General features: G+C 41.4%; 1 protein-coding gene across 9 annotated transcripts in view; it reads left to right on the top strand.

Annotated features, from left to right (window-relative positions):
• Nucleotides 1–26,286, top strand: part of IKZF2 (IKAROS family zinc finger 2) — a 116,164-nt gene that overhangs the window by 58,995 nt on the left and 30,883 nt on the right. For 6 of the 9 annotated variants that reach the window (XM_054171778.1, XM_054171761.1, XM_054171773.1 and 3 more), the window contains 2 exons: nucleotides 4,049–4,315; nucleotides 14,410–14,577. In XM_054171778.1, coding sequence (XP_054027753.1) covers nucleotides 4,069–4,315; nucleotides 14,410–14,577 — 415 coding nt within the window. In that variant the 5' untranslated portion in view covers nucleotides 4,049–4,068. The remainder of the gene's footprint in view (nucleotides 1–4,048; nucleotides 4,316–14,409; nucleotides 14,578–26,286) is intronic. The other 3 variants (XM_054171754.1, XM_054171745.1, XM_054171784.1) reach the window with 2 other exon arrangements.

The raw sequence follows: 26,286 nt of genomic DNA, 5'->3' as shown, positions 1-26,286 counted from the left end.
GAATATTTTTCTTAGGTGGATCTTCCAAATTCTGGTTTGTAGGTATGCTAATTTGTGGGTGAAGGAAATATTTTGGTACTGAGAACTTGCCAAAATGCTGTTTAACAGGGAATTGCAGTTTAATTAGCACTTATGAGACATTAACAATAATTATATTCAATTTGGCCACTCAGGATAAAGTGTGATTCAGGATCAGCTGGTTGGTGCTCTGGGGGAGAGAAAAGAGAAAAAGGAAGAAAAAAGAAAGAAGCATTGCTGTGTGGTCTGGTGAATATGTGCCATTAGCTTCATGTTCACAGGTAGAAAGTTTTGTGGCTGCTTGAATCTCTTTTCTTGTGAGGTGTTGTCCTGGACTGGGAAAAAGTGGAAGGAGTTTTTATTAACTGGAGGGAAATGGTTTAACTTCAATGTCATGTTTTTGCAGCGAGCTGGATTAGCTTATCCCTGCTATCTCTTTTGCTGTGATTTTTAGGAAAAGTGCCAAAAAGTTTAAATTTTTTTTCCATTTACTTATTTATGCTTTGTTCTGCCAAGGAATGAGAAAGCCTGCCGCTTTTAGCAAGTGTGTGAGTGAGAACAGCGAGGGAACCCAGGGTGAAATTTGACGTGGAGACTTGTGTACAACGCAGGGTAGCCATAAACATCCCTTGAATACTTTTGGCTTTTTCTTTGCAGCAGAGTTCATTGTGGACTCTGAATCTATGGCTGTAGGTGAAAAGAAAGACAGTGCCACAAAATTCTTGTAGTTTCAAAGGGTGGCTGAGAACATGAAAAACAAGCTGCAATTTAAGCACCTGTTTGTATGCAGGCTACAACATAAGCCTAATATATATGATGTAAGGTAGCAGAGATGACCTGATTAGCAAAGCCCACACAATGAGCTGAGGAGATCCCTGCTGCACCGGTGCATCACTCCTTGGAGACCTGCAACTAGTCCCAGCTGAAGAAACCCTTCATGCAGCAACAAGAACTTGCTGAGGGTTTTTGAAATTGGCCATGACAGTGCTCTGTGTGTGTATGAAGGTGAGGGAAATAAGGAGAGTTAAAAGCCTGCACAGGTTTGCATATTAGCTGGCATATTATGAAAGATGCAACATAAACTACTTGGGGTTTGTGAGCTGTGTTTGCAGGCATTGTGAGGCACTGTGAGTTTGGGACGGTTGTGTTTCAGTAGAGGGCTGGCTCCATTTTGTTGTGCTGTTTATCCTTTTGGGTGAAAGCCATCATTCGGCATAAAGAAATGAGAGTGCAAGATGAAGCAAGTGATCTTCCAGTTTGTGAGCTCTTGCAGCCAGGCTTTCATATGTGCTGAGAAGGCGGAGGTCCACAGACTTGAATGGGAAACATGGTGCTCAGCACTTATTACAGTTGAGTGTTTATTATTTCATGTCAGAGAAATAGAGACAAAAATGTATATGCATGAGACAACACGTAAGATACAAGACTTTCTATATTTCTTGTAAGTATGTGTAAATATACACAATTGGTATGAGGTTTTGGGGTTATTTCATGCATTACTGTGCATGGAGAGTGTGCAGGCTTGTGGCAGCCACCCAGGATTTTAGGTGAGGAGCACAGGACACTATTTCTGGCTGAACCCTAGCTACTTGTGTGGCCAAGAGTATTAAATCCTGCTCCTGAAGACAGCAAACCATTTATTCAGGCTTCATTCTCAGACTTGCTGAATACTCCAAAAGGATGCTATTATTAGAGGGAACTGCCATTCCTTAGCTCTGAAAGTGGCCTGTTCATAAATCACCAACATGTGCTTTCCACAGGGAGGTGGGACTAGAACCTCAGCTTTTTCCCTGCCAGCCCACGGACTGGGCAGATCTCCCACTCTGCCAGCCCCTCCACCAAGCGTGCATCTTTCCTGGTCATGAGGCTGGTGGTTGGTGTGCCACTCACTGTACCTTGAGCTCTGCACAAGCATGAGATGGCTTCCCTTTGCTTCTCCTGCTACTGTAGTAGGCCAAGCCCCAACATGCTCACCATGCAAAACAACCTCCTGTTACCTTTCTCTGCCTTTCTTACCTCATTGAGGTGATGGTGACCCCACAGAAGGAAGTTATTAAGAAAACTATACCTTATCCTTGGGGGTGATTGGCAATTACATATAGTTTAGAGTGTCTTTGTCATGGTCACCAAGAGGTTGCTTTCCTCCATGTATTTTCCTGTGTGTGCTGTTAGTACCAGAATTAGCACTGTGGAGCAGAGAGCTGTCCCCAGGGGACTGCATTCTTCCACCACACTGGGTGTAGGACTGGGTGAGGACAACCATCCTGTGCCCAGGCTTGGGCATCAGCTTGGGCCAGGTCATGGACAAGCTCAGTCTGTGCTCATATTTCTTTTCATAAACATTAAATACATCTCTGTGAGTCAAATATTTTGCCCTCAAGTATTTTGTAGTTAGATAGTGTTTCGGTGGCAGTGCTGGTGCTGACATTAGTCTGCTGTGATCTGATCTGGCTGTGTCATTGCTCTCGATGTGCTTTGCCGTAATAGTACTTTCATTTCTTACCTTCCATTAGTGCCCTGATGAATAGTGGAAGACATGTTTCAACAATTTTATGATTAAAAAGCAACATTGTACCACTGTTTGGTCTCAGGTGCCTTTACCCCGTTCATTATGCTTTGCCAAGAAGTAACAGCAGTGACTTAGAGTTGCAACATCAACATCAGAATCTGAGTCTTGTGTTTTCTTTAACTGTAAATCATAGGGAGGGTGGAGAAAGGAGGATGGAGGAGGAAATCCATGTAGTAAGATTTGTTCATTTCCAGGCTGACTCTTTGAGATGCCCACAGTGATCAGACACGTTTACTCCTGTTTTGTTGGGTTCAGACAGGGCCCCATGGGCAGCTGCTCTGGAGATCTCCAAGCCAAGGTTTGGAGACACTGACCAGGCTGAAGGTATGCTTTTGCTCTCCAGGTGCTCTGCTGCCACTGGCACTCATGCTAATGGCCTTAGTACAGAGGTCAAAGACTGCTTAGATATGAAGGCTGAATCACCTCTTTTTTAAACCCCTCAGCAGGATCAAGGCTTAGGGAAGCAGACACGTGAGCTTGCCTTCTGGCTGGCAGTATGGATGGAGAGTGTGACTCTGGGACAGCCCTTTCAGCAGTTTTGACCATTCATTGAGGCATTGAAATGGGGGTATCTGGTGATTAATCACCCCTGCACTGACACCTCGATGTGAAAAAGCCTGATGCATTAATTTTCTTGAAAGATTTGCTGATCCCAAAAGCCCTTGATAATTAGAGGTGGTTTGTCCTGTGGTGTGAGGATCACAAAAATCAGTGGTGAGCCCATACATCTAACCAGGCAGATAAAAAAGATTTTAAGCTGCGCTTACTTCGCTTGCAGATAAAGTTAGCCAGCAGCACAGGTCTTGCTTCAGACCTGTTTGACTCAGCAGCATCCTGTTTACCTGTATCAGAAGATGGTAGCAAAAAAGCAGTGGAGTCGCATCCAAAGTCTAGTCTCTCCTCTGTCAGGAAACCTGCCCATGCAGGCAGGGTGATTTGGAGGTTACTGACACAGCCCACAAGCCCGCCTTCACTAGGTCCCTGTGTCTTGAACAATCCTGTCTGCAGAGTGCTTCTTTCTGTGAGCTGTGGTAGTTCAGTGCTCTGTCTTTTGAAACCCTGTGTCTTGGTGCACCAGATACCTGGAAGAAGCAGCTGTGGCTATGGACTTTGCTCTTATGACTTGGGCTCCTTGAAAGTCAGGGAGCTCCTGTGTTTCAAGTTGAGGAGCAGGAGGTCAGTTCTTAAGCCTGCTGCTTTTGGTAGGTCTCTGGATCACACCACACCTTAGTTTCTGAATGTCAAATAGGGATAGAAATTAGGAAAGTAAGAAAAAAAGCCTTGAAAAAGTACACGATTATAAATTGTTCTGCCGTCACCACCATGAGGCCTTCATGTTGGTTTGAGCTTCAAGGCTATGTTTTAATATTGATAATAGTAGAAAATTATAATTAAATTAGCTATTGGGAACTTAGAAAAATATAAGTTTTTAATTTTTATTTTATTTTATTTTTATTTCAGCAAATTCAGTAAAGCTAGAAATGCAAAGTGATGAGGAATGTGACAGGAAGCTCCTGAGTCAGGAAGATGAGATCAGGGCTCATGATGAAGGAAGCAGCCTGGAAGAACCCCTCGCTGAGAGTAACGAGATGGTGGATAACAGAAAGATCCAGGAGCTATCAAGCGAGGGAGGAATCCGGCTTCCGAATGGTAAACTGAAATGTGACGTCTGTGGCATGGTTTGCATTGGGCCCAATGTGCTAATGGTACATAAGAGGAGCCACACTGGTAAGCAGCTGAAAGAAATCCGATGCCTGCCTGTGGCGTCTGATGTTGATATTACCTGACAATTCTTTTCTCTTTTCTCTTTTCATTCATGGGGTAGCAGGAGGCTGGGAGGGGAAAGATGGGCTTCATTGTTTTGGTTCTTTTCCTTCTCCCCAAATTCTTGTGATGCTGTTTCTGGCAAGCACGATGCTTCTTTTGGTTTCCAGCCTTTGATTCTTAAAAATGTCACAAAAGTCTGGAACTTGTCTTGACCAGGGGAAAGGTGGTGAGAGTCATTCTATGGCATGTGTGTGTGAGAGCGTGTTTGTGTGTGCGTGTGCAAGGCTTTCAAGTCTTTAAGGTGAGGCTTAGATAGTCTTCCCCTGGATGTGCTCACAGATTGACAACACCGGTAGCTTCCTGAGGATTTTGCACTTCCTTTGCAAGTGTTGGGCAAACACAGGAGTAGGCACTCATTTCCAGGTGATCCTGATGCCAGGGTGGGCTAATAGCTCAATGAATGACAGCTCCTTCAGGGAAATCTCACCTGAACTGCTCTTGTGGGCTAGTGCTTGGCTTCTGCTCACCATTCACGTATTATATTTGCAGCACCTTTCAATGCTTGCATTCTCCTATTATTAGTATTTTTTTTTAATTGCTCCTGTTTAGAGATGAAACCATCTTACTAGGCTTATAGATGTGAGAGTTCAAGCAGCAGACAAGAGCTTTGCAATATGCTGTGGGGTTTTGGGGCCTGAAAGATGAGGCATTGAGTTCAAAACAGGGAATTTCAGAAGAGTTTGAGCTAATCTGACAAACTGGGGTACCCAAGAGGCTGGTAATCATCTGTACTACTTTTCAGATGGGAGTGACAACACCACCATAAAAAGTACAGATGGTGCCAGAAGACAATGCTCTCCGGTCTTACAGTGTCTACTGTAAGCAGAGCCTTTGATTCAAAAAAGCACTTAACCTTGTGCTTAAATTTTGTGAGATTTAATCACAAGTAAGTCACCCAAAGTGATACAAATATGCTTAACTTAAGATATGCACTTAAATCTTTCTGAGTTTTGTGCTGTGTGGGTGTTCATTTATATTTTGTTTTTTTATCTTTCTCTGTTATTATTTATGGGGTGAGACTAACACTGGCTGAGATATCTGTTAAGATAAAAAGAGTGGGGGTTCAAGGTAAAGTAAGAAAGACTTTATGTAATCCCTTTGTATACCTGATAGCTTGCAGTCAAGTGCTGTGCTCTTGAGAAAAAAAATCAATAGAATTTCTGTAGAGAGGAATAGTAAATATATATTACATAGTTAATGCCCTGTATATAAGCAGTATTGATAATAACTTAACAGAAATGTATAATGCAAAACATTGCAGTATTGTTTATGATACAGTCATGATTTTAGACAGCAGTTATGACAAGGGAAAAGCATTAGCTGGAGAAGCAAAACGTTGATTAACAATTTGACTTGCTCTTAATAGGGAAGGGAAAGAGAAGAGAGAATGTAACAGACTGAGTCCCCAGCTTTCAACCTCCCTAAAATTTTCATTGGCTCTTGCACATCTCTAAGCATATGTATTGTAGGTGCATCACAGTCCACATATTTGAACTTGAGCAGCTAATTTAGACCCGTTAAATTTAGATGTAGGTACTTAATTAAACGGTTGGCATTTTTTGAGATTCTGAACAGCTAGCCCATCTTTTGAATACGGACAAGCTGCCCTTTTTCACGTTATAGAAGGCATGCAAATCCAACAGAATCAAATCTCAGCTGCGTGCAGGCAAGATGCTGTATGCGGGTGCCAGGGTAGGAATTGCATAACTGGTAGCTTTTTCCTTCGGGCTACTGCTTGTTCCTTGTAGAACTCTGACTCTCTTCCCATCTGAGCAGAGAAGCTGTGATGTATTGCTCCATACAGATGATTTCAAGCATATCAAAATGGCATTCCTTTTAATGTGCAGCTTGATGCTCTCCTCTCAGTAAACCAGTTGGCAAATTTTGCGGGGGATTTATTTTTCCCCCCACCTTGTTTGTTTGTTTTTTAATGCATGCTGCTACTTTGCTGTCCACAGCAGAAGGAGAAGTTTGCTTCGATTTCCACATCCTTGATTTTAAGGAGTATTTTTAACATGCTGGTATCTGTCTTTTAAAGTGCAGTATTTTAAAATATATTGCCACTTCCTTGGCAGCCAGGCATGACGGGCTGGCCCCAGCTATGGAATGAGCCCTGACCTGTGGGTAGTCTAGTTTTGCAGCCCAAGGGAAAATGGTGGAGGGAAGGGAGGTCATCCCTCTTGAGTGGAAATGGATGATATTCTTTATCAACTCATGTAACCAGTATGTAATTCTTACCTCTCAAAGTCCATTTCAGTGTGTTATGGGAGCTGAATCCCACCTTGCTCTCCACTTTATCCATACACAACCAAAGTGTGGTTGTTTAGATTGGCAAAAATCAAAGTCCTTTTTCCTTCCCAAAAAAAACCTGTCAGCATTCTGTGTAAATCACACAAAATGCTGTGGTCCACAGTAGAGGCTGTAATTAGCATGTATGATGGGATGAGAGTGTGGCTTTCCTTATAGCAGGGACCAAGGCTCTGCAAGAAACTGTGCCCTATGGCATCATCTGCGTTATGCACATAGAGAAGCACAGTTTTCTCCAGCTGTTACTCATCTGTCCCTGAGGAGCAGTTGTCTTTCCTGACACACTGGGATAGTTCAGTTAAACAGATAGAGGGATGGGGAAAATAATCTGTGCTATAGATGAGCTTAGTGTTCCATATCGCATCCTTATGTACTGGAGCATCATTTCCTCTGATGTTTTCAGTTACCCATTCCCATGATAGACCAAGCTGGGGATTTCCCATTCATCCTTTGGATCCACCTCATACACATGGTGCAAGTGATGCTCTGGTCCATGGCACTGCTCATATGACACATCCAAACACTGAAAATTCAGGTGAAGCATTTTGGTAATCTGCATAGGTATCAAGAGAAAGCCTTTCTATTTATTTGTCATTGCTGACAGAAAACAAATAAAACACTCAATGTGGGAATTAAGCATGATGCAGTCCCTGCTTTAGTGAGCAGGGTAACCCCCCTCACCCTCCCTCACATGCCATGTCCTCATGTCAAAACAATAGCATGTCAAGTTTGATTTGTTTTCCTTCTTTCCCATACCAGCTTCTTTTGATCCAAATTTGATATTCCACAGCATATGCCCCAAATTGCAGCATCTTTATCAGACTTTTTTGTTACTGTAGGAGATGACTGGTTGCATAATATTGCCACTGGATACTCCAGGGGCTTGTGCCTGGGGATGCTGAGGAGAGGGGAGAGGAAGAAGATAATGTCAGTAATCCAATTTGTCTGAGGTGATGAAAAGGAACACCAGTGATTTCTTACCTCTTTTAGCTTTCTGCTAGTGGCCTGAATTAAAACGTTCTTGCTCCTCATTTTTGGTGAAGCAGAAACCATTTGCTGGTACATCTGTGCTGCTGCATCTGTGATCTGTGAGGTCGACATGTTGTTCTCCCTTGCACTGCAAATTGTATGTTTTTCTCTACTGTAACACTCAGTCCATTAGGTTACTGCTTTGTTCTGAAACAGTTTTTCTTTCTAAGGGAGGATTGTGATCATAGAATCGTAGAATGCTATGAGTTGGAAGGAACTGCTAGAGATCATTGATCATCCTCGTTATTTTAAGAACAGCCAGAGGTTAAATGCTTTCTGTGTTGATGCAGTGAGACAGTGGCAGAGCAAAGCCGAGTCGTCAGGTACAGGTCATGATGACAGTGAGGACAGTCATGCCTCACTCTCTCTTTGGGCTTCTCATAGGTTATTTATAGGCTTTTTGGGGTGCTAACTACAGACGGGTCTCAAAACTCTCCTTAAATGTGTGTGCTTTAGTACTGTAAACCCAGTGAAATGACATACATTATGAGCCCATGAGGAAAATCTTCCAAGTTCTGCTTTAAGATCCATAGCACTTTAATTGAACAGGTGCAATACTGGAACTCTGAATAACTTCTCTTTTTTCACTTTTTGTGCAGAGTTCAAGTTTTTGGGATGCAATTAATAAATGAGGAAAAACCCAATCATGCCCTTCACTGAAAAAGACTTTTATGCTTAAAGCAACTGAACAGGAGCAGATTTTTAAAAAATTATCCTAATAACATATTACATTTAACTCCATTGGACTGCCTGGCTTATTCTTCTAATAGAAATTATGGTTTCTGCTTAAGTTCCTAAATCTAACTTTTCTAAAAGTCTCATTTTCCACTTAAGTAAATGGATCAGGAGCTTAGATTTACTTTGTTTTTTAATCCCTCTCTGTATAAGGAGGTATTTTACTCACAGTGCTCTTCTGATATTTTTGCCAGTTCACTTAAAGGATTTTTCTGTATGAAGAATTTGATCATAAATTTGTGTACAGAGGATTTGCCAGGAATTTTTTCATGAGAGATTTGTCACTACTGTTCTATAATAAACTGCTCTATCTGGAAGCAGGTTTTCCTTGATTTCAAGTGATGAGCAGCCCCTTAAGTGAATCTGATAGAACAGTAAGATAGGTGTAGAGCCTAGAATCAACAAGGTTGGAAAAGACCACAGAGATCAAGTCCAGCCTATAACCCAACACCTCATGACTAACTAAACCGTGGCTTCAAGTGCCACTTCCCATCCTTTTTTTAACACCTCCAGGGATGGTGACTCCACCACCTCCCTGGGCAGCACATTCCAATGGCCAATCACTCTCTCTGTGAAGAATTTCTTCCTAACATCCAGCCTAAACCTCCCCTGGTGCAGCTTGAGGCCATGTCCTCTTGTTCTGGTGCTGGTTGCCTGGAAGAAGAGACCAACCTCCACTTCGCTACAACTTCCTTTCAGGTAGTTGTAGAGAGCAGTAAGGTCTCTCCTGAGCCTTCAGGCTAAACAACCCCAGCTCCCTCAGTCTCTCCTCACAGGGCTTGTGCTCAAGACTTCTCACTATCTTTGTTGCCCTTCTCTGGACACGTTCAAGAGTCTCAATGTCCTTCTTAAACTGAGTGGCCCAGAACTGGACACAGTACTCAAGGTGTGGCCTAACCAGTGCTGAGTACAGAGGCAGAATGATCTCCCTGCTTCTGCTGGCCACGCTTTCTGATGCAGGCCAGGATGCCATTGGCCTTCTTGGCCACCTGAGCACACTGATGGCTCATGTCCGGCCTACTATCAACCAGTAATGGTGGACTCAATCTCCTCATCCAGATCATCAGTAAAGATATTGAACAGGATGGGGCCCCGCACTGATCCCTGGGGGACACCACTAGTGACTGGCTGCCAGCTGGATGTGGCACCATTCACCACCACTCTCTGGGCTCGGCCCTCCAGCCAGTTCCTACCCCAGCACAGAGTGCTGCTGTCCAAGCCACGGGCTGACAGCTTGGCCAGGAGTTTGCTATGGGGGGATGGTGTCAAAGGCCTTGCTGAAGTCCAGGTAGACTACCTCTACAGCCTGCCCCACATCCACCAGGTCCCCCTAATAATAAATACAAAAATGGAGCAAAGCCTGCTGCTCTGTGTCTTGCTTGAGTAAAGGCAGGTGGCAATTCCCTACCTGTCAGTGTGTTGGTAGCACAGCTCCTTGAGCAGAGTAGTTGCAGCATCTGATAAATCAGAAGAAATGTTTCATTTTAACTGCATATTAATAAAAAGCCTGCCACAGAGGAGTGAAAAATCAATATTATTAGTTAGTATGAGCAAATACCTTGATGGCAGTGTGGGCATAGTAAATTTGCATTTAGAGGTTAAAAAGGAAAAATCCTCCTATTTGAGAAGTACCAGAACTGTCCTTCACATATCAAAAGTATAAGTCAAAGAAGAAAGGCTGGGATCCTAGACATACAGAACAGATGTTAAATATAGTCTTACTGTACATGGTTCTTATATGTAAAAGGACCTTATCTTGGCTTTCTTTTTTATTGCAAAGAGACTTCAAAACCTGCAGTTTTTCAGATAAAGGTAATAAAACATCAGCAGGAAGAGACTTAAGTACCACTGTAGAAATAATCAGGCCTTTCTGTTAATGAGAACTCATGAATTATCTTATGAGTTACTCCACCTGATTTCAAAAAGCTACTAGCCACAGGTTATGAAAATATGAGTCTCCTTGGTTCCAAAGTCTGCAGGCTCCTTGTCCCCAAACAAATTTCTGTTTTGCACTAGTATAAAATTTGAAGAAGGGTAACTCATAGTGAAACTCCTGTGCAGTGCTTCTGTGCTAATGTGGGAAAGGAGAGGTATTGTGCAGGGAAGCTTCCAATTAAGCAGGAAGAGGAGTCTGTTTAGTTTTTAAAATAACATTTGCCATATATGTGGTAAAATATGCACGATATCATTAGGAAGCTAAATCACTTCATTTACCTGGTTTCAGGTTGTGTCAGCTAGACAGCATTTGTAGCTCATGCCATGAAGTTTCCAGCCAGCTGCCATGTATTAAAGATATTTATGGAAGGACCATGTCTTGCTAATAGCCCTGATTCTGTTAGCCCACTTCACCTTTCATCTCAGAATTTGTTTACACAACAGCACGTTAACTTGTGTACTTTAGATACTGAAGTAGCTAAAGAGCAGTAATATTTCAATATTATTTTTCCTGGAGGAGACATAGCTGTAGTGAAGGCATGTTAAACAATGAAGTGTGAAGTTTCAGCAGTATTTTACTGTATTTTAGGGGTAAATATTTGAAATCATACCTTTGAATTATTACTTTATCTAACTGTAAAATGATTAAACCCCATGGATTTATGTATTTGTTAACTTAATTATCAGGGTGGTTCCCTGGCACAGGCCCCTCTTTCTAAGCCTTTGGGGAAAGTAATACTTTATAGCTCTGATTTACCTTGCCTTGTCCATTCTTGAAGTAGGTTTAGATAATTAAATCCCCTGTGCTGGAGAAAAGGGATTTTTTTAGGCACTCTTGGTTTTGTCTGGCTTTAAGGTCTTAAATCTGGAGTTGAAAGGAAACATCTTTTTTGTTTGGCTAGCTCTTCCTCCCCCTCTACCTACTTGGAAAGTCCAGTCCTCTTTTTTTTCTTTTTTTTTCTTTTTATCACTAAGGTTTGAGGTTTTTCTGCCCTGGTTTAGCTCTGAAATAGAGAAAAGGTTTAATACTTAAAAATATTTTGCAGTTATGTCTCAGTCACATAGTCTCCAGTAATGAAAACCCAAAAGTTTGTTTAGTTACCTTTTGAATAAGTTTTTATTTTAATAAATCAGTGTACATAGAGAGACTCAAATGGTAAATGCAAAGCTATAAATGGTGAAAAATACACTGTGCTTATAATAGTCCTTACCCCTAGTAGTTTTGTATGCCACCTGTTTCATAGGTCAGTAATTTCTGGTATGTCTGTGCTGACATCAACTCCAAAGACAGGAAAACAGAGACTGTCATGTGGAAAAGAAATGTGTTTAAAGACTCTTGTTTAGTGGATGTTTAGTTTGAAGTGTGATTAATTTCAGCCCATGGGTAAAAACTTTTAGTTTTCACAGAAGAGTAAGGAAAGAATGAGGTTGTCAAGATTGTTATTATGAAATAGTAATGCTGGAGAGCTGCTTACACACCTACTAGGAAAAGACATCAGGAGAAATAACTGAAAAACAGTCATTTTAAGACACTGAAGTGATAAAGAGGCCATTTTGTCAGTATCTGGAGTGGGCATCAGACAGCACAGTTCTTAGAAAACCAACAAAATCTTGTTACTGTTCAGTCTTTACAGTTTTTGTGCAGCCTTCTATTGGATAATGGTCTCTCAGATTAGCTCTGCTAAATGTAAAAGCTGCTAATCAATAGCACAAAGGTGTGACTAAAATTAAGTCATCCCACAAGACTGCAGCTTAAAACAGGGAGCAAGAATCCAGTGATTGGACAAAAGTATAACAGATCAAAGCAACGATTTACCCAGAATTAAGCCAGCAGGAAAAATGAATTCATGCTGGCTTTAAATAGGTACCAAGGTCATTTAAGGTAAAATGTGCTGTTGTAGTAGAGTCTGTCTGTTGCAAGAAAGGAGCAGACTATGGGGGACTTCATAGTGAGTATTTTCATGATGTCTTTGCCACTGAACACGGTGACTATCTGAAGTCCTGACCAAAGCCTTCCAGCATCTCTTAATGTGCCAGTTTATCAAGGAATCATGCTTGCTCATATGTGGTCTCCAAAATATTGAAGATAAGTGAGTGATGTAGCAGGTAAAACATATTAACTGTTTTACATACAGCAGGAGTAAAAGCAAAGACTTCAGGCTTGGTAAGAAACTCGCTATCTTCTTTAATGTTGTCATCCTGAAAGTGAAGCAATCATTCCTGAATGCTGAAACATGTCAGAGGAAGGGGTTTTGCCTGTTTTCTCAGACAATGAAAGCAAAACAGAAAAGAATATATTTTTCAACTGCAGTCTCTTTACATACCTCTGTTATGGACGTTTTGAAATGATATAAATTAAGATAATGGTTAATCAGATCCTTTAAGTATAGTGTGGGAGTTTGAAAGGGAAACCACAAACCTTTTATCAATTCCAATGAGCTTGTTTTCAGCATATTTGAAGATGAGCTTTATGCTCTGATTTCTTAATTTTTATTTTTTTAATCACTACTCTATAATGGTTTTTGGCAAGACTGTAGGAACCTTAGTATCTTCTCCAGTGCATCTGCAGTAATTTCAGGTGTTATTTCCAGTTTATGCACATAAAGGGAAGTTGCAGTTGTTTGGCATATATATGGCACATCTGCCTTCTGCTGCCCTCCTGGCAGAACTGTAATGCTGACAGGTGATTTAAAACACTGGAGCAAGAATTGCTTATGGACATCTTTAAGAGCTCACATCCTCTCTCTCTCTCCATCTGAATCTATGGATGTATCTTAGACTTTGCACTAGACACATTTGATAAAAACATAGCATTCATTTTGTCCAGCAAGAAAGTAATCTCTTTAAAGCAATTGAGAGAGGCTTTGAGAGATGTGACAGATCACAGAGTGTGTTTGTTTTTTCACAAGATCTGTCCTTCAGGCCAGTGAATTCAACCTCAGAAAGTCCCACTAGGATTTTACCAAGGCTCTGTAATAGGTGATGCATGGAAAAAATGAATGGGTTTGCTTACATCTTAAACCTGATGTTCAAGACCTTGTTGAACTGGGGCCCTACTTGGTGAAAACATTTCAGTGTCTAAAGCCCAGCCACAGCAAAGTACTTAGACAAGTGGCCGGTGCAAGTATATGCTTGTGCCCTACTGATTTGCACAGTGGGACAAAAGCAGATGATTAGAGCTGACTGGCTGCCCAAGAATGATGCAGTACACTGAGTGGCACCAACAGATGTTGACATAGACTGTGCTTTTGATAATATTTCACAAAAGTTGTCTGAGTTTGTCAGGGATTTTCCTCTAAATAGTAATAATAATTTTCTAAAAGGGCATTTGGTTTTATGGATCCATTCCCAACTGTCCAAGGCAAATATGAAGGATTAACATCAAACTAAGTTTTGGATGTTTGTGTGTGAATGCATGGGATGAATGGACAGGGCAAGGTGTAGAGTTTGTGTTCTTTTGTGATTTTTTTTTTCTTTAATTATTTTTTCCATCAAACAAGTATTTTCAATTAGTTTTAATTAGACCACAAATTTGCTTATTTCAGAGTTTCATGGTGTAAGATTATTCTCAGTGTTTGCTGATCTTCACTTGCATCAATTCACTTCATAGCAATCTAGCACTGCAAAGCAGCCTTTTAAAAAGGATTTCAGTTAAAGCATAACGTAAGCAAAAGTTTTGGTTTGAAGCAAAGGCCTCAACACCTGTCCAAGTCCAATTGTTATGGTCAGTTCTAAATGCTTATGTGCACTGGACCTATGCTAAAATGAAGTGCAAAGTCAGAGGCTGCATTAATCACCTCGGAATAAAAGTATCGAATCACTGTTGGAGGCTTTTGCCACTGTGCAAAACAAACAGCCTTTGACCTTTAGGTGTCTTTTGATAACGGTAATGGGGAACTATGTAAGATGCTACTGTTACAAAGTGTGGGATAATGGACACCATCTCCTGATGTTTCTTGACATCTCTTTCCTCGCTATTTCCCTTTCAGGTGAACGCCCCTTCCACTGTAACCAGTGTGGAGCTTCTTTTACTCAGAAGGGCAACCTGCTGAGGCACATCAAGCTGCACTCTGGAGAGAAACCGTTTAAATGTCCCTTCTGTAGCTACGCCTGCCGACGGAGGGACGCCCTCACAGGACACCTCAGGACGCACTCTGGTGAGCCTGCCTTGGCTTCTCTTCCCTCTTGGGTTTTTTCCTGTGACATTACTGCTCAGGTGAAGCAGGCAGTGAAAATTACTGTGTTTCCTGATGGTTCTGGGTCTGTATCATCCTCTTCAGATAACACAGCTCTCAACTTTGGGAAAGTCTTGATGTGAATCAGAAAAGCTGTGGTTCAGCCACACCTCTCCTTTTGTATAACTGAGCTCCTCTGTTGATAGGATCACATTTCCCTTTGAATGTCTCCATGGGTGTATCCAGGCTTTTGCTGGCAGATTGTATTGACACTCTGGGCCCCAAAGTGACTCTGTGCCCTTGGTAGCCTGCTTTGCAGTTCATACCCATTTCTTCATTTAATAAATGCCATATGCTGGTGGAATTTATATATGTTGGTCTTTCAAAAACCTCCTAATTGCATTTCTGATTCAGTTACATCTTGCTGTAAAGTCCTAATTGATGGCAGCCACAGCACTCACCCCAGAGCAGAAGGTTGTGAAAAGAGATTGAATTTGTCTTGCCTTGTTACTTAATAGTATTTTTGTCAAGTCTACTTGATACAGTTTCTTGATGTGTTCTGAAATACCCATCACGTAACTGCATGTTAATAGTCACGTTGGGAGCCCTGATGATGAGGATCAGATATGCTTCTAGTCCCTGTATGCCACACTAAGTGGCCACATTCTGCCCACTTACTCATCTGTGTAGGACTCTTGAGTAAGATTTTAACTTGCTGTATTTTTTATCTCTGATGTTCAACTTTTGTGTCCAGGCCATTTATAGGAGACTGTGTTTTTCATTGTTGAATGAGCAGAGATAATTGGACTGGTTACAAGCGACAGCATTACAGATGAACTTTTCTGAGGTGTTAGCAAATGTGTGACCACTGAAACACAGTAGTTGAAATGCAGCTGCAGATAGAAAAACTCTGCATGTGAAAATGTAATCATGAAGCTTCCCTTATACATATTTCTTCTACAGAGTCAGCCTCGCTTCAGTACAGGTTTCTGTTTTGTGAGCGGTAGCTTGCTCTTGGGATACAGAGTTGCCTTGACATTTCCAAGAATCAGAAAGGATAAGCTAGTAAGTTTCTCCAGGTAGACTTTGGAATACACAGGAGGCTGTGTGGATGCAAGCATACTGCTTCCAAGGGAGTGCAAATGTGGGACTAGGCTGAGAGAGAATTGCTTAAGACTTGTCAGCTGAGAGGATTTGATCTGAAAGTCAGAAGAGAAAATGTCTCTGGAACTGTGAGGTGCGATTTTCACACATCTGACCATAATTGTAGTTTCAACTTGAAATTTAGTAAAAAAGAAAACATGATAAAAATATTCATAATTAAAATAAAAAGGGAGTTATGAGATAAAACAGCCCACATTACAAAATGTGAACATTGTGGTTGAGGATTGTTTTTGTAATATGAATATAGATTTTGTTACCTAGATACAGCCATTGATAGGGATTGTTTTTTTTCTTTCTGTGTGAAAAGTACATGGCTGATGTTTCAGCCTTTTGCATGAAGATGAAATGTAAAGGTGTGGGATTTTCAGAAGGCTCGTAAGCTGCTTAGGCACACAAGGTCCCCTGGAACTCTGTCCCTGACTGATTTAGCTGTGCTCAGCTGTGCTCAGTTTGTAATTTTGCTTTTTGTTTTCCACGGAGAAAGTGTCACCTCTCTAAGTAGTCAGCCAAAACGGTTTTCAGCAGAGGGCCAGCAGGCACAGACAAGTGCTCCCACAATACTCTCCAAGGCAATTCTTAGAGTAGCACTCACAAATGAAGAATTAAAACCTGGAGTATTGCCCTAAAACCTGGCACCCAAGAAGGTGAAATGCCAATCTGAAAGTGAGCATGGCAGTTAAGGTATCTTTTTGTCTGTGTCATAGGCAGACATGGCTGGTTTATGCATACATATGTGGGCCTGGTTCACGGAGAAGATGTGTAGATGCTCCATAGAGATCTTAAACAGTTTCATATCAGTGTGCTATACAAGCACTTTCTGCTTTAATAAAGCACACACCAAACTCTGCAACTAGACCCTGAAAGTACAGCAAATCTGGTAAAGTTCATCAAAGGTCTTTTCCAACCTAAATAATCCTATAGATATTTATGTCTTCTGTATCAGGTGAAATGTAAAATCTGTGTCAGGTACAATATATAATGTAGTGGTTGAAAACTGTTTTGAAATGTGAAACCAGTTTCAATCTGGCATACTTAATATCTAAATTGTAGTGAGTCTGACTATGTTTATATCTTTGTAAGAGGAAAGCGTTTTATATCAGATTCTCAGCTGATACAGATTGGAATTGCAAGGGGAGTTCTGCTGTTCTGCACCAGCTGAGAATATGGCCATGATTTCATAAATGCAAGACCACCTTTCTTTTTTTATATGTCCATTTCTTCCTTAAATAAGAGAGTGCTGTTAATCAAAAGCACCCCACTCTTTTTTCCTTCAGGAAAGTATTTTAAACTACTCAGTTTTTTAATGGGAGGCAGAGTATGCAAGAAAAGAACTGAAGAATTTGTTTGTATCTTTTTTTTTTTGCCTCCCAGTTAGTTTGATCCATGAATTTGAATGCACTTTGTTTGTGTCACCACTTAGTTGGTTACACCTTCTCACTGCAGCCAGTTAGTCAATTTTTCCTGTGCTCTGTGCAGGGTTTTCATACAGTGAGACAGGAAAGGTGAAAAACAAATGTAACTGCAAACAGAAATTAGCGGAGGTGTCCCAGAGACAATTGAAATTGTTAAAATTACTATTAACTTTTAAAAAAAATGTGGGATGGCTTTTTTCCTTCAGATCAATTTTTTTGTTCATGCTTGTGAATATTATTTGCTATTTATTGGAAAATGTGTCTAAGCATCACAATCCACATTTTGCCTCCTCTTCTTGTGCACAATAACTTCTTAGTATATAAGTGTTCCCAGAATGAGTGGTTAACAAAATATTACTCTGCATCTGTAACACTGCTGCTGTTTAACCCTAAATAATTAAGGCCTTATCTTGCAGTGATTTACTCCTGTGATTATTTACCTTTTACTGACATGTGGAGTTCTGATGAACTTTGTGTCTGTATTTTCCTCCCACACGCAACTTCTTTGATTTCAGGAATATAATGATGCCTTCAGGACATCAGTAAGATAATGCCTGGGAAGAGTTTCGTGCACAGAATTACACTAAGAGTGGGCATGAGCCTCAAGGTACTTAACAGGACTTTCAGATGTTATCTTCAGAATTAACTATATAAGTCCATAACACAGATAATACATGAGAGGTGCCCAAGGGGGCTTACAGAATGTGAGTGTAAGGACATGCTGGAGAGGGCTGGAACAGCACTTAGAAGCTAGTTTTCCTGCCGAATGCGCTTGAGAAGCAAGGAGGGATTGGCTTCACCTTGCCTAAGTTGGGCTAGTTTTAAAGAGGAAAACATCCAGGCAAAGGTGTTCTCCTGATGGCAGTCACAAACTACCTGCCATCTCACCCCAAGACATGCCTATCTTCATTATCTCTAGAATTGAGTAACTAGACAAAGGCAGATGCAAACCAGATGAGAGGAATTCTACTGTAGGCAATTAGTGAGCAAAATCCAGAAGTTTTAAGGAAGACAGTTGATCTGACAGATCAGTCTGATGGTTAAAGCACAGAAAGATACGATGTACAGCCTGATGTTTTACCCTGAAAAGCTAAGCATCCTCAAATGGATGTGTAAAATTAGCAGTTATGTTTTGACATGGATTTCTCTTGTATCTAAAATGAAGCCAAATCAACCTTCCCCTCATAATGCTATTGTAAACATAAATGCTTTGGGAGTTCATAAAAAAGTCAAGGCTGCAATGATGAGCAATCGTGAAGAGCCTGTAGAAAACATTAGTGCATTAGTTTTCAGAGCAGGATTTGGGCCATAAGCTGTAAATGAGAGAGAGAATCACATGGTAAAGGGAAAACAAAACAGGTTTTGATTGAGAACCATCCATCCATCCTTTGCAGTAAGAAAGAATGGTTCTGTGGGCAAAATTATTTTGTGATTTTTGTGATTAAAAGACTGTCTCGTCGTGAAGACACAAACTGAAGTCTTCTCAGGCAACCTGAATTCTGGAATTTCCTGATTTTTCTCTTTACCTTGGCAACTTCAATCATGTTCCCTTACTGTGGGAGTATGTAAGTGTTATTCATATCTGAAAGCAGTTTCACTTTTTATTTCTTCCTAAAAAATGGGTGTTCAGATCATTGTTTTTTCCAGTCACGGAAGCTTTTTCTTAAAATACCTTTTAAAATTTGTTTCCAAGCTTCCTCTTTCCTGTTTAGAAAACACTTCTTTCCCCCCTTTTCTGCCTTTAATAAATATTTGCTTTTTCCTCCTCTTCTTCCTGCATTGTAACTGCACATCATTTGCCCAGGTCTCCAGTAGCACTGATCTAATGGTATCATTTTATTTGCAAAATAAAAGCAGTGAAGCATTTGTTTTGAAAATAAAGTCTTAGGCAAAAACTCCCAAAAGCATAATCTTGGCAAACTAGGTACAGTGTGCAAGGTAAAAGACATGTATAATTAAAAAAGGTAAATGCCCTGTTCATGGAAAGGCAGTTTAGTGGCTCTTCCTATGTTTGCAAGTCTATCTTTCTTGTCTCTTCCTCTCCATGAAGACTTTCTACTTAGCTCCTCCTGCGTGGTAGCGAGCCATTTGAGATGTCGTGCATGCCTGCAAGTGCATGGCTGTTACAAAACTGGCAAGTGTGCAACTGTGCTCAGAAACAGGAGGAACCTGGTTCCTAATTCCAATAAAGTGCCTGACTCAGTACATGTTTGGGAGTCTCTTTCCACCTGTGAGTGTCAGTCCAGCTGAAAAATTGGATGAACAAGCACAGTGCTGGAAAAACCAATGCTGTACGTGAAGTCCTGCCTGTCAAAAGCCAGTGAAAATTATTGAAGCGGTGGCAAGGATGGTTATTAAGAATAATGAAGAGTCAAAGTTTTAAGCTGCTTTTTTCGTCTTGAAGAGACTTTTACCACTATTAACATCTCTGCTCTCAAAAGGCCTAGTATCGACTCTGCTAACCATATTTTGAGGATGGGAACATCATAATTAGGATAATCTTGGGACCTGAAATTCTCATTACAGTCTGAGCTGGACTGGCTCAAACACATTGTGAATGGGCCGGGGGGGGGAATTAAATGTGAGCAAGTAGGACACTATCTGTGAAAAGCTAAGCAAGTATATGAAGAAGTGAGGGGATCTTTTGCATACAAATCCCAGTACTTCAAATAGATTAGCAAACAGCATCTTCCCTCAGTTGTGATGAGCCAGTGGGCATTTATTCTGTTGATCTGATACTCAGGGCTCTATTTAATCAGGCAGAGCTGCTCTTCCTCTCAGGTTTTCTTATACTCTTTCACTTCAACTCAGTGGAATTAACTTCATCACAAAATCATTTTGTGTTTTTCTTATCAGACTCCCAGTTCCAAACTGTTATTAGTATGTACCCAATATTGCAACACCTCTGCTTTCTTATTAATGCTTCCTGTACCTAGAGGCCTTTACTCTGTGTTGTAGAGTCTCTGGTACATTCTCTGGTATTCTGCTTTCCATATTGTTTGTATATGTGTTTTTGAAAGGTAAGATCAAAATGTGTACTAGGATAGGAGTTTGATATGCCAGAACTTTCAACCCCTAGACGTCCTTATCTAAAATTTAGTCCTCTGGTAGAGCCAGCTTAGATCCCATGCTTTGCTAAAGACCTATCTGACCTGATTCTTGAAGTGGTTGAGTCCTCTTCACCTCCAGAACACTACTGTGACTAGTATTAATATCAGCTATATGAAAAAAATCATCTTTTATGTGCTCAGAATTATCTTGATATACAAGCTTGGTCATGCTAAGCCTTTTCTACAGTGCATAATTATCACTGAGAAATCATCTCTGGTTTAAGATGCTGTAGCATCGTGATCTTTCCAGATGTTCATTTGGGTTTCATTTTGGTGAGACCTTGTGAAAAGATATGGTTCCACCCAAAGTAAGCGGTATTCGCTTCTTGACAGCTGTACTTTTAAAAGTCTTGAAATCCCATAAAGAATCCCTCTTACCTGCAGTAGTTATGGATCAGTCTTTGACTGTTCAACCCAGGAGTTCTGTTTCTGCAGATAAGACAGAGAAACAGGAGATGTGGTCCTGGTGAGGATGTGCTGCCTACCAGCCTCATTAATCAGTCTCTCTCCTAGGAGTGTGTATCAGCTTCTTTCTTTTTTTTTTCCCCCTTAGTAGTTTTTGTTTGTTTGTTTTGCTCTTGTTTTGTTTGTGGAATTGGGGGTTGGGTTTTTTTTGTTTGTTTGTTTGTTTTGGGGTATTTGCGGGGGGGAGGGTGCAGGGGAGGTGCTGGTTTTTGGTTTTCTTCTCCCCCTCTTCTCAGGGTTTCTGATTGAGATGGCAGGAGAACACGTCTTGTACAGCTCCCTGCTTCTTGTAGTATCCCAGTGTAAGCAGGAAGTGGCTTGTTCCTTTAGTGCTCCGGGTCTGCCTGTAAATTGGCTGAACAGAGAAAGACTCACCCAGTCTGCCAGTGATGGGAGATGCTAACACCATGGGAATATCCATGTTCTAGATATCAGTTCACAGTAAGTTTGGGAGGTGCTAAGATTTATTGTGGTATCGGTGAGACAAGTCTTGTGCCTCCTGCTGTATCACTCAGTGGAACGTGACCTTGTTTTGTCTACACCACCAGCAGGTCTACCAGCAAGTCCTTCATTCATCAGCAGAATGAAGGCAGAGAGTAGGTCTGGAGGGAGGTTTCATCATCTCTTCCTTGCCTTGATCATCTAAGTTTCTCCTCCTTAATGAGACAGGGTAGCAGAATTGTGTGTTTGGTGTCACACCAAGTCTCTGGACCCTTGGTATGGAAGAGTTTTGTGTTAAGGCAGAAGATCCTGCACCCCAAGATGAGCAAGAATGCTGATGCCCTAACACTGCAGCTTCGCCATGAGGCAAAGTTGCTCCAGGGCAGTTTTCAGTTCTGCAATGCAATGAAGTCCTCACAAGGAGGGGACAGGATGTCCTTTGCCCCTTTCTTCAGACTTCCTGAACTTGCTGTCACCTCATCCAGAAGGTCAGATGGCACCACAGATCTTAGTAGTAACTTTGGTCCTTGTTTAGATAGCATCTTCATAGTGTAAGATTCACATTAGATCATTCTTCATTATTTTTGACTGGTTCCTTTCATCCTGATGGAATGCCTGTGCCAAGATGGAAACGTGTGTTTGGGACGAGAATGCTGATGTCCAGTTTTCTGTCTCCCCTCCACGTTAGCAGTTCACATCCTGGCATCATCAGCCACATTCTGTCCCTCTCTGTGTTGCTTCAGGGCATACGCACCCAGAACTAAGTGCCTGGTCCTGCTCTACTGCGCTGCTGTTTGGAGAGAAAGCAGGCACCTCTGTACTGCTGGGTAATGCCAGTTCTTACACCAACCATCCTGTTTTGGAGGAGCACACGAGACAGTGACTTCCTTTTTCCTCTGGGCTTTTATTCTGCCACAGTGCTATATGAGGAATTTCACTGGCATCAAGAAAGCAGACTAATGTTGTAAGACTTCTGCATATAGAGCAGCATGCCTAACCTGTGTTTTAAACATCCAGAGAGACTGTTTCTGTCTCCTCCCTAGGGAGACAATTCCACTTCCCATCTGCTTTTTATAGCTGTGCCTCTCATCCTGATATTTAACCTAAACTATCCATTCTTCTGCTGCAGATTATTGCTCTTCCCAACACTGCCTTCTGTGACTGTGAGTAATTCCTGTGCTCAGTTTACTCTGTGATAGGCTGTAGTCATATGTCTGGCATTGATTCTGTTCTAGTCTGTCTTTATTTTACAGTCCTCTCATCTTCTCCTTTTTTTTTCTTTTCCCCTCATTGCTAATTTTGATTTTTTTGCTACTCTAAGTCACTCATTTATGAGGGACCCAAATTGCTAAGTCATTTTACGCTTTGGAAACACAGGCCAGTACAGATGCAGACCACTTAACCTCGTCTCTGCCTCAGTTGCCTGTCACTGAAATCAAAATAAAGAGCACTTCTCAACCTTGTCAAGATGGTGAGAGGGCAGCACGCACAAATGGTTGCAAGGCACACACATATTGCTGCAATGAAGGTCATGTCAGTACGTAGCAGAGTATTCCCATGCTGCTGGTGCCCCTGCTGTATAGCATTGCATATTATCTCTTTAGATTTACTTTGCCTTTGTGCAATAGTGAAATGAGATAATTACTAAGTGGAAGGAATAATAACTTTGTATTGTTACCGTAACCACTGAGATATTATATCCTGATAGCAGCATGATTATCTTAGACACAATAGTAAGGTGATTATTAATAATGCTAAAGGACTTACTACTTAGCCTGCAATTTTTGTCTTGTTTCTTTTATGAACCCTATCTGTTTCATCAGCCCAAAGCCTGTGTGAAGTGGGTATATGTTGTTCCCTCATTGTTATCCATTTTTCAGTGACAGGAAAATGAAATGGGGGAAAAAAAAAAACATGAGACCCAATTTGCAAATTCAGGTACCTAAGCACTAAGGTAGTTTCACTAGTTTTTCTGCACCAGAACACCTATGGACAGGCTGATAGGTGAGCATCCAGTACCTTAGGTATTGAATGATATGTAGTCCTATGTTTCTTTCAGATCAAGCTGTAGAGGCTTCTTTTGGCCTTGTTCTCTTTGTTATCAGAGGTTGTTTCACAAATCCAGCATTTTTATATTGAAGTTGGTATACGTACATACAAAACTAGAATTTAAGGTGAAGGTATAAACACAGGCATTATATGCCCACGCTCCAGACTTTGAGAGCCCAGTGTCTTATTGCATTAGATCAATCTTGAGGGACATGATGCAGTGCATCAGGATTCCTCCTGCTCCAGAGGCAGCTTTCTGAGGTAGCTGCAATATTTTTTGCAGAACCAGAAGTTCAAAAGGTGCTTTTTGGTGTGCTTGAGATGAGGACATGGTTTTGATTTGACAAAGCCAAAGACCACTTCTTGAACATACTCTGAGCAGCAAAATACAACTGCAGCTCTAAGGAGGAAAAAGGTTGAAAAAAAGTTGTGTGGGTTTGTGTTTTTGCTTTTGGTTGGTTTGTGGGTTGTTTTTTTTCCCCCTCTAAGAAAGTGATTTTTTCCAAGGGAAAAAATATTTTCTGTATTGTCTCTCAGAAAACTCTGAGATCCAGCATTTGGAGCTGGCCTTTTTTAGGAGATTTTGAAACCTTTCAGCTTAAGAAAGTTTGAGTTTGGAATCGGTGTTTTGAGGCCATCTTTCACTGCTATCTCAGAGCTGGTTTTTGGGCCAACGCAAATGGAGAACCGCCACTGACTTTAAGTTGTAAGAAAAGGGTCTATTTGTCATCTGGAAAGGAAGGTAAGAGAAACTAAAGTGGAGGGCCAAGAGAGGGAATCACACAGTTAACACCGTGCCATAGCAGACCTGTAGAAAGCTGCTAGTGATATATTCTCCTGAGCTCTCAGCAACCTGTAATTGTGAATTGGCTTACAGTTAAGATATTGATGGATATCACTCAAGAGGGAAAATGAGAATGTCTAAATTTCTTTACAGTGAACCTGTACTGAACTCTCTGTGACTCTCCTCCTATTTATAACCCTGTGTGAAGTTCAAGGAAACTTGTCCTGGAGGCTTCCCATGAGAGGGAACTGTGTTTTTACCTGACTAAAGCTTTCTGGATATTTTCCCATTTTTTTATTTGATGTAAGTGTGAACTTTCTCCACCCTCTGCCCCTCCTTCCTTTCTGGAGTGCTTAGAGAGGTTGATTACAGCCAGGATTGCACAAGAGATGCCAGTTGCCTACATGTTTTGCATAACTGTGCTGTGTTGATTTCAGACGGGGTGCCCCAAGTTCCCTCTGTGCCTTGCAACAGAGAGACAAGATCTCTATCTTCATTCCTGAAGCTGGAGAAATGCTTTTGAGGCCCTGCCTATTGAAACTTTGACAAAGAGTACCTGGCTGGGACCCTCCTCAACCACATGGTTACCTGTATGGGGCCAAGCACTTGCTTTCAGAAAAGCCTGGGCTTTAAGGTTGCTTCCTTCTCTTTGTCTTAAATATGAAAGAGCTGCTGTTACCTCTGTGGGAAGTGCTGTGAAGGATTAGTGGGGCAGTGTAATTCAGTAGGATTTTCAGGGTAAATTCCCCAGGATGCTGTTGCTGCTGCCCTGAGACTCGTCCTACCCAGAGAGCCATCTACTCTGTATTCAGGATGGGGTGTGTTCCCCAAGCACATGTCCTTTCTGTCCCTTCCAGCAAGACAGGCATGAATGCTCTCACATGTTCAAAGATATTCGAAAGCTTGTGGTGAGGATCCTGAACAGAAAATTAAGGCAAATTCATCTTAATGCTGGTTTTGGGGCCAGTTCACCCTGACTTGTACCTTCAGAAGCACTGTGGTCTGCTTGATTTTGAGGCTTTGACAGTCCAAGTGTTAGCCTGTGTTTCTGTTCTTTTTGCTGGGAAATAGTCACTTCCCTCCTCCAGTCTCTTTGGTTTGGAGTGGAAGTCTAGGTCAGCAGAGAGTCTCCCCTGAGCTGAAGAGGACTGAGACTGTTCTGAGCTGCGTATGGCACAGTACCTGTCTCAGAGGTAGGCAGAGCCCAGACAATTTAAAGGCTTCAGGCTCTTTCTAGAAAATAAATCGCATGCAAAGGCTACAAGGCTGAGAATCTGACAATGAGATTTTTGTATAGAAAAGCGACATGGGCCATAGACTCTCACTTGGATACCCTTCATGTGCATGCATTTTGCTCGTCTCCTTGGAGACAGAGGCTTGTCTGAGAGCAGCTAGCCTTGGCTAGGAAAGGCCTGACATTTCTGGTTTGTGGGATGAAGCTGTGCTGCTGAATCTTCCAGCAACCACAGGGGTATGATTTGATACAAGCATAAGCAGTTCTGTACAAGGTTATCTAAAGAGCAACTCTCACTAATACCTCTCTGGGGACACTGTTAAGTCCCTGGTGTGAAAGACATGTTTGAAGATCCCCAGGGAGAGCCTAGCAATCCCCATCCTTCAGATATCAGAAACATTTGTGAAATTTTTCCCTTCCTTCTTCCAAAGAGCTGAGTCAGCTGGACTGGCATGTCTGGAACTCTGTGGCACCGTGAACAGGCAGTCTGCCAGCTGCATTACACACCACATCCAAAGGAACACGTCACTCCCCTCTCTCTCTCCTTTTTTTTTTTTTCCCACCCTTTGCAATCTCCACCCTCTCCCTATTATTTTTCCTTGTTGATCCGTGTAGGTGAGTCAGAGAAACCTGCTCATCCACAACCTGTTCCTTCTTGCCAAATCCTGGAGCAGCACTCCCAGTTCTTGTTAGGTGTCAGGAATAGGTTATGAAAATAAAGGCTGATACAGGCAGCGTTGCTGGGTATAGAGCACATACTGTAAATAAAAATGAAATGCACAATGATTGTGCTTCTAATAAAGTGATGTCTTTTGTAGGAGGCACTTTATTCTGTGATTCATATATAATACTAGTTTTGTTCCTATAAAATGCCAGGATGGAACAGCAAAATGATTTAAGGCATAAGTAAGAGAACATATAGGGAGAAAAGCCATCTTAACTCCACTGAATTTTTAAACAGGAAAGTGAAGGATTTCTAATAGGAAAATAGGTGGTTCAAACAACATGACGAACTTTTGGTATCAATTACAG

Source organism: Dryobates pubescens, chromosome 2, assembly GCF_014839835.1.
Source record: "Dryobates pubescens isolate bDryPub1 chromosome 2, bDryPub1.pri, whole genome shotgun sequence".
Classification (NCBI taxonomy): domain Eukaryota; kingdom Metazoa; phylum Chordata; class Aves; order Piciformes; family Picidae; genus Dryobates; species Dryobates pubescens.
Note: the sequence above shows the minus strand (reverse complement) of the source record. Positions and strands in the feature narration are given on the sequence as shown.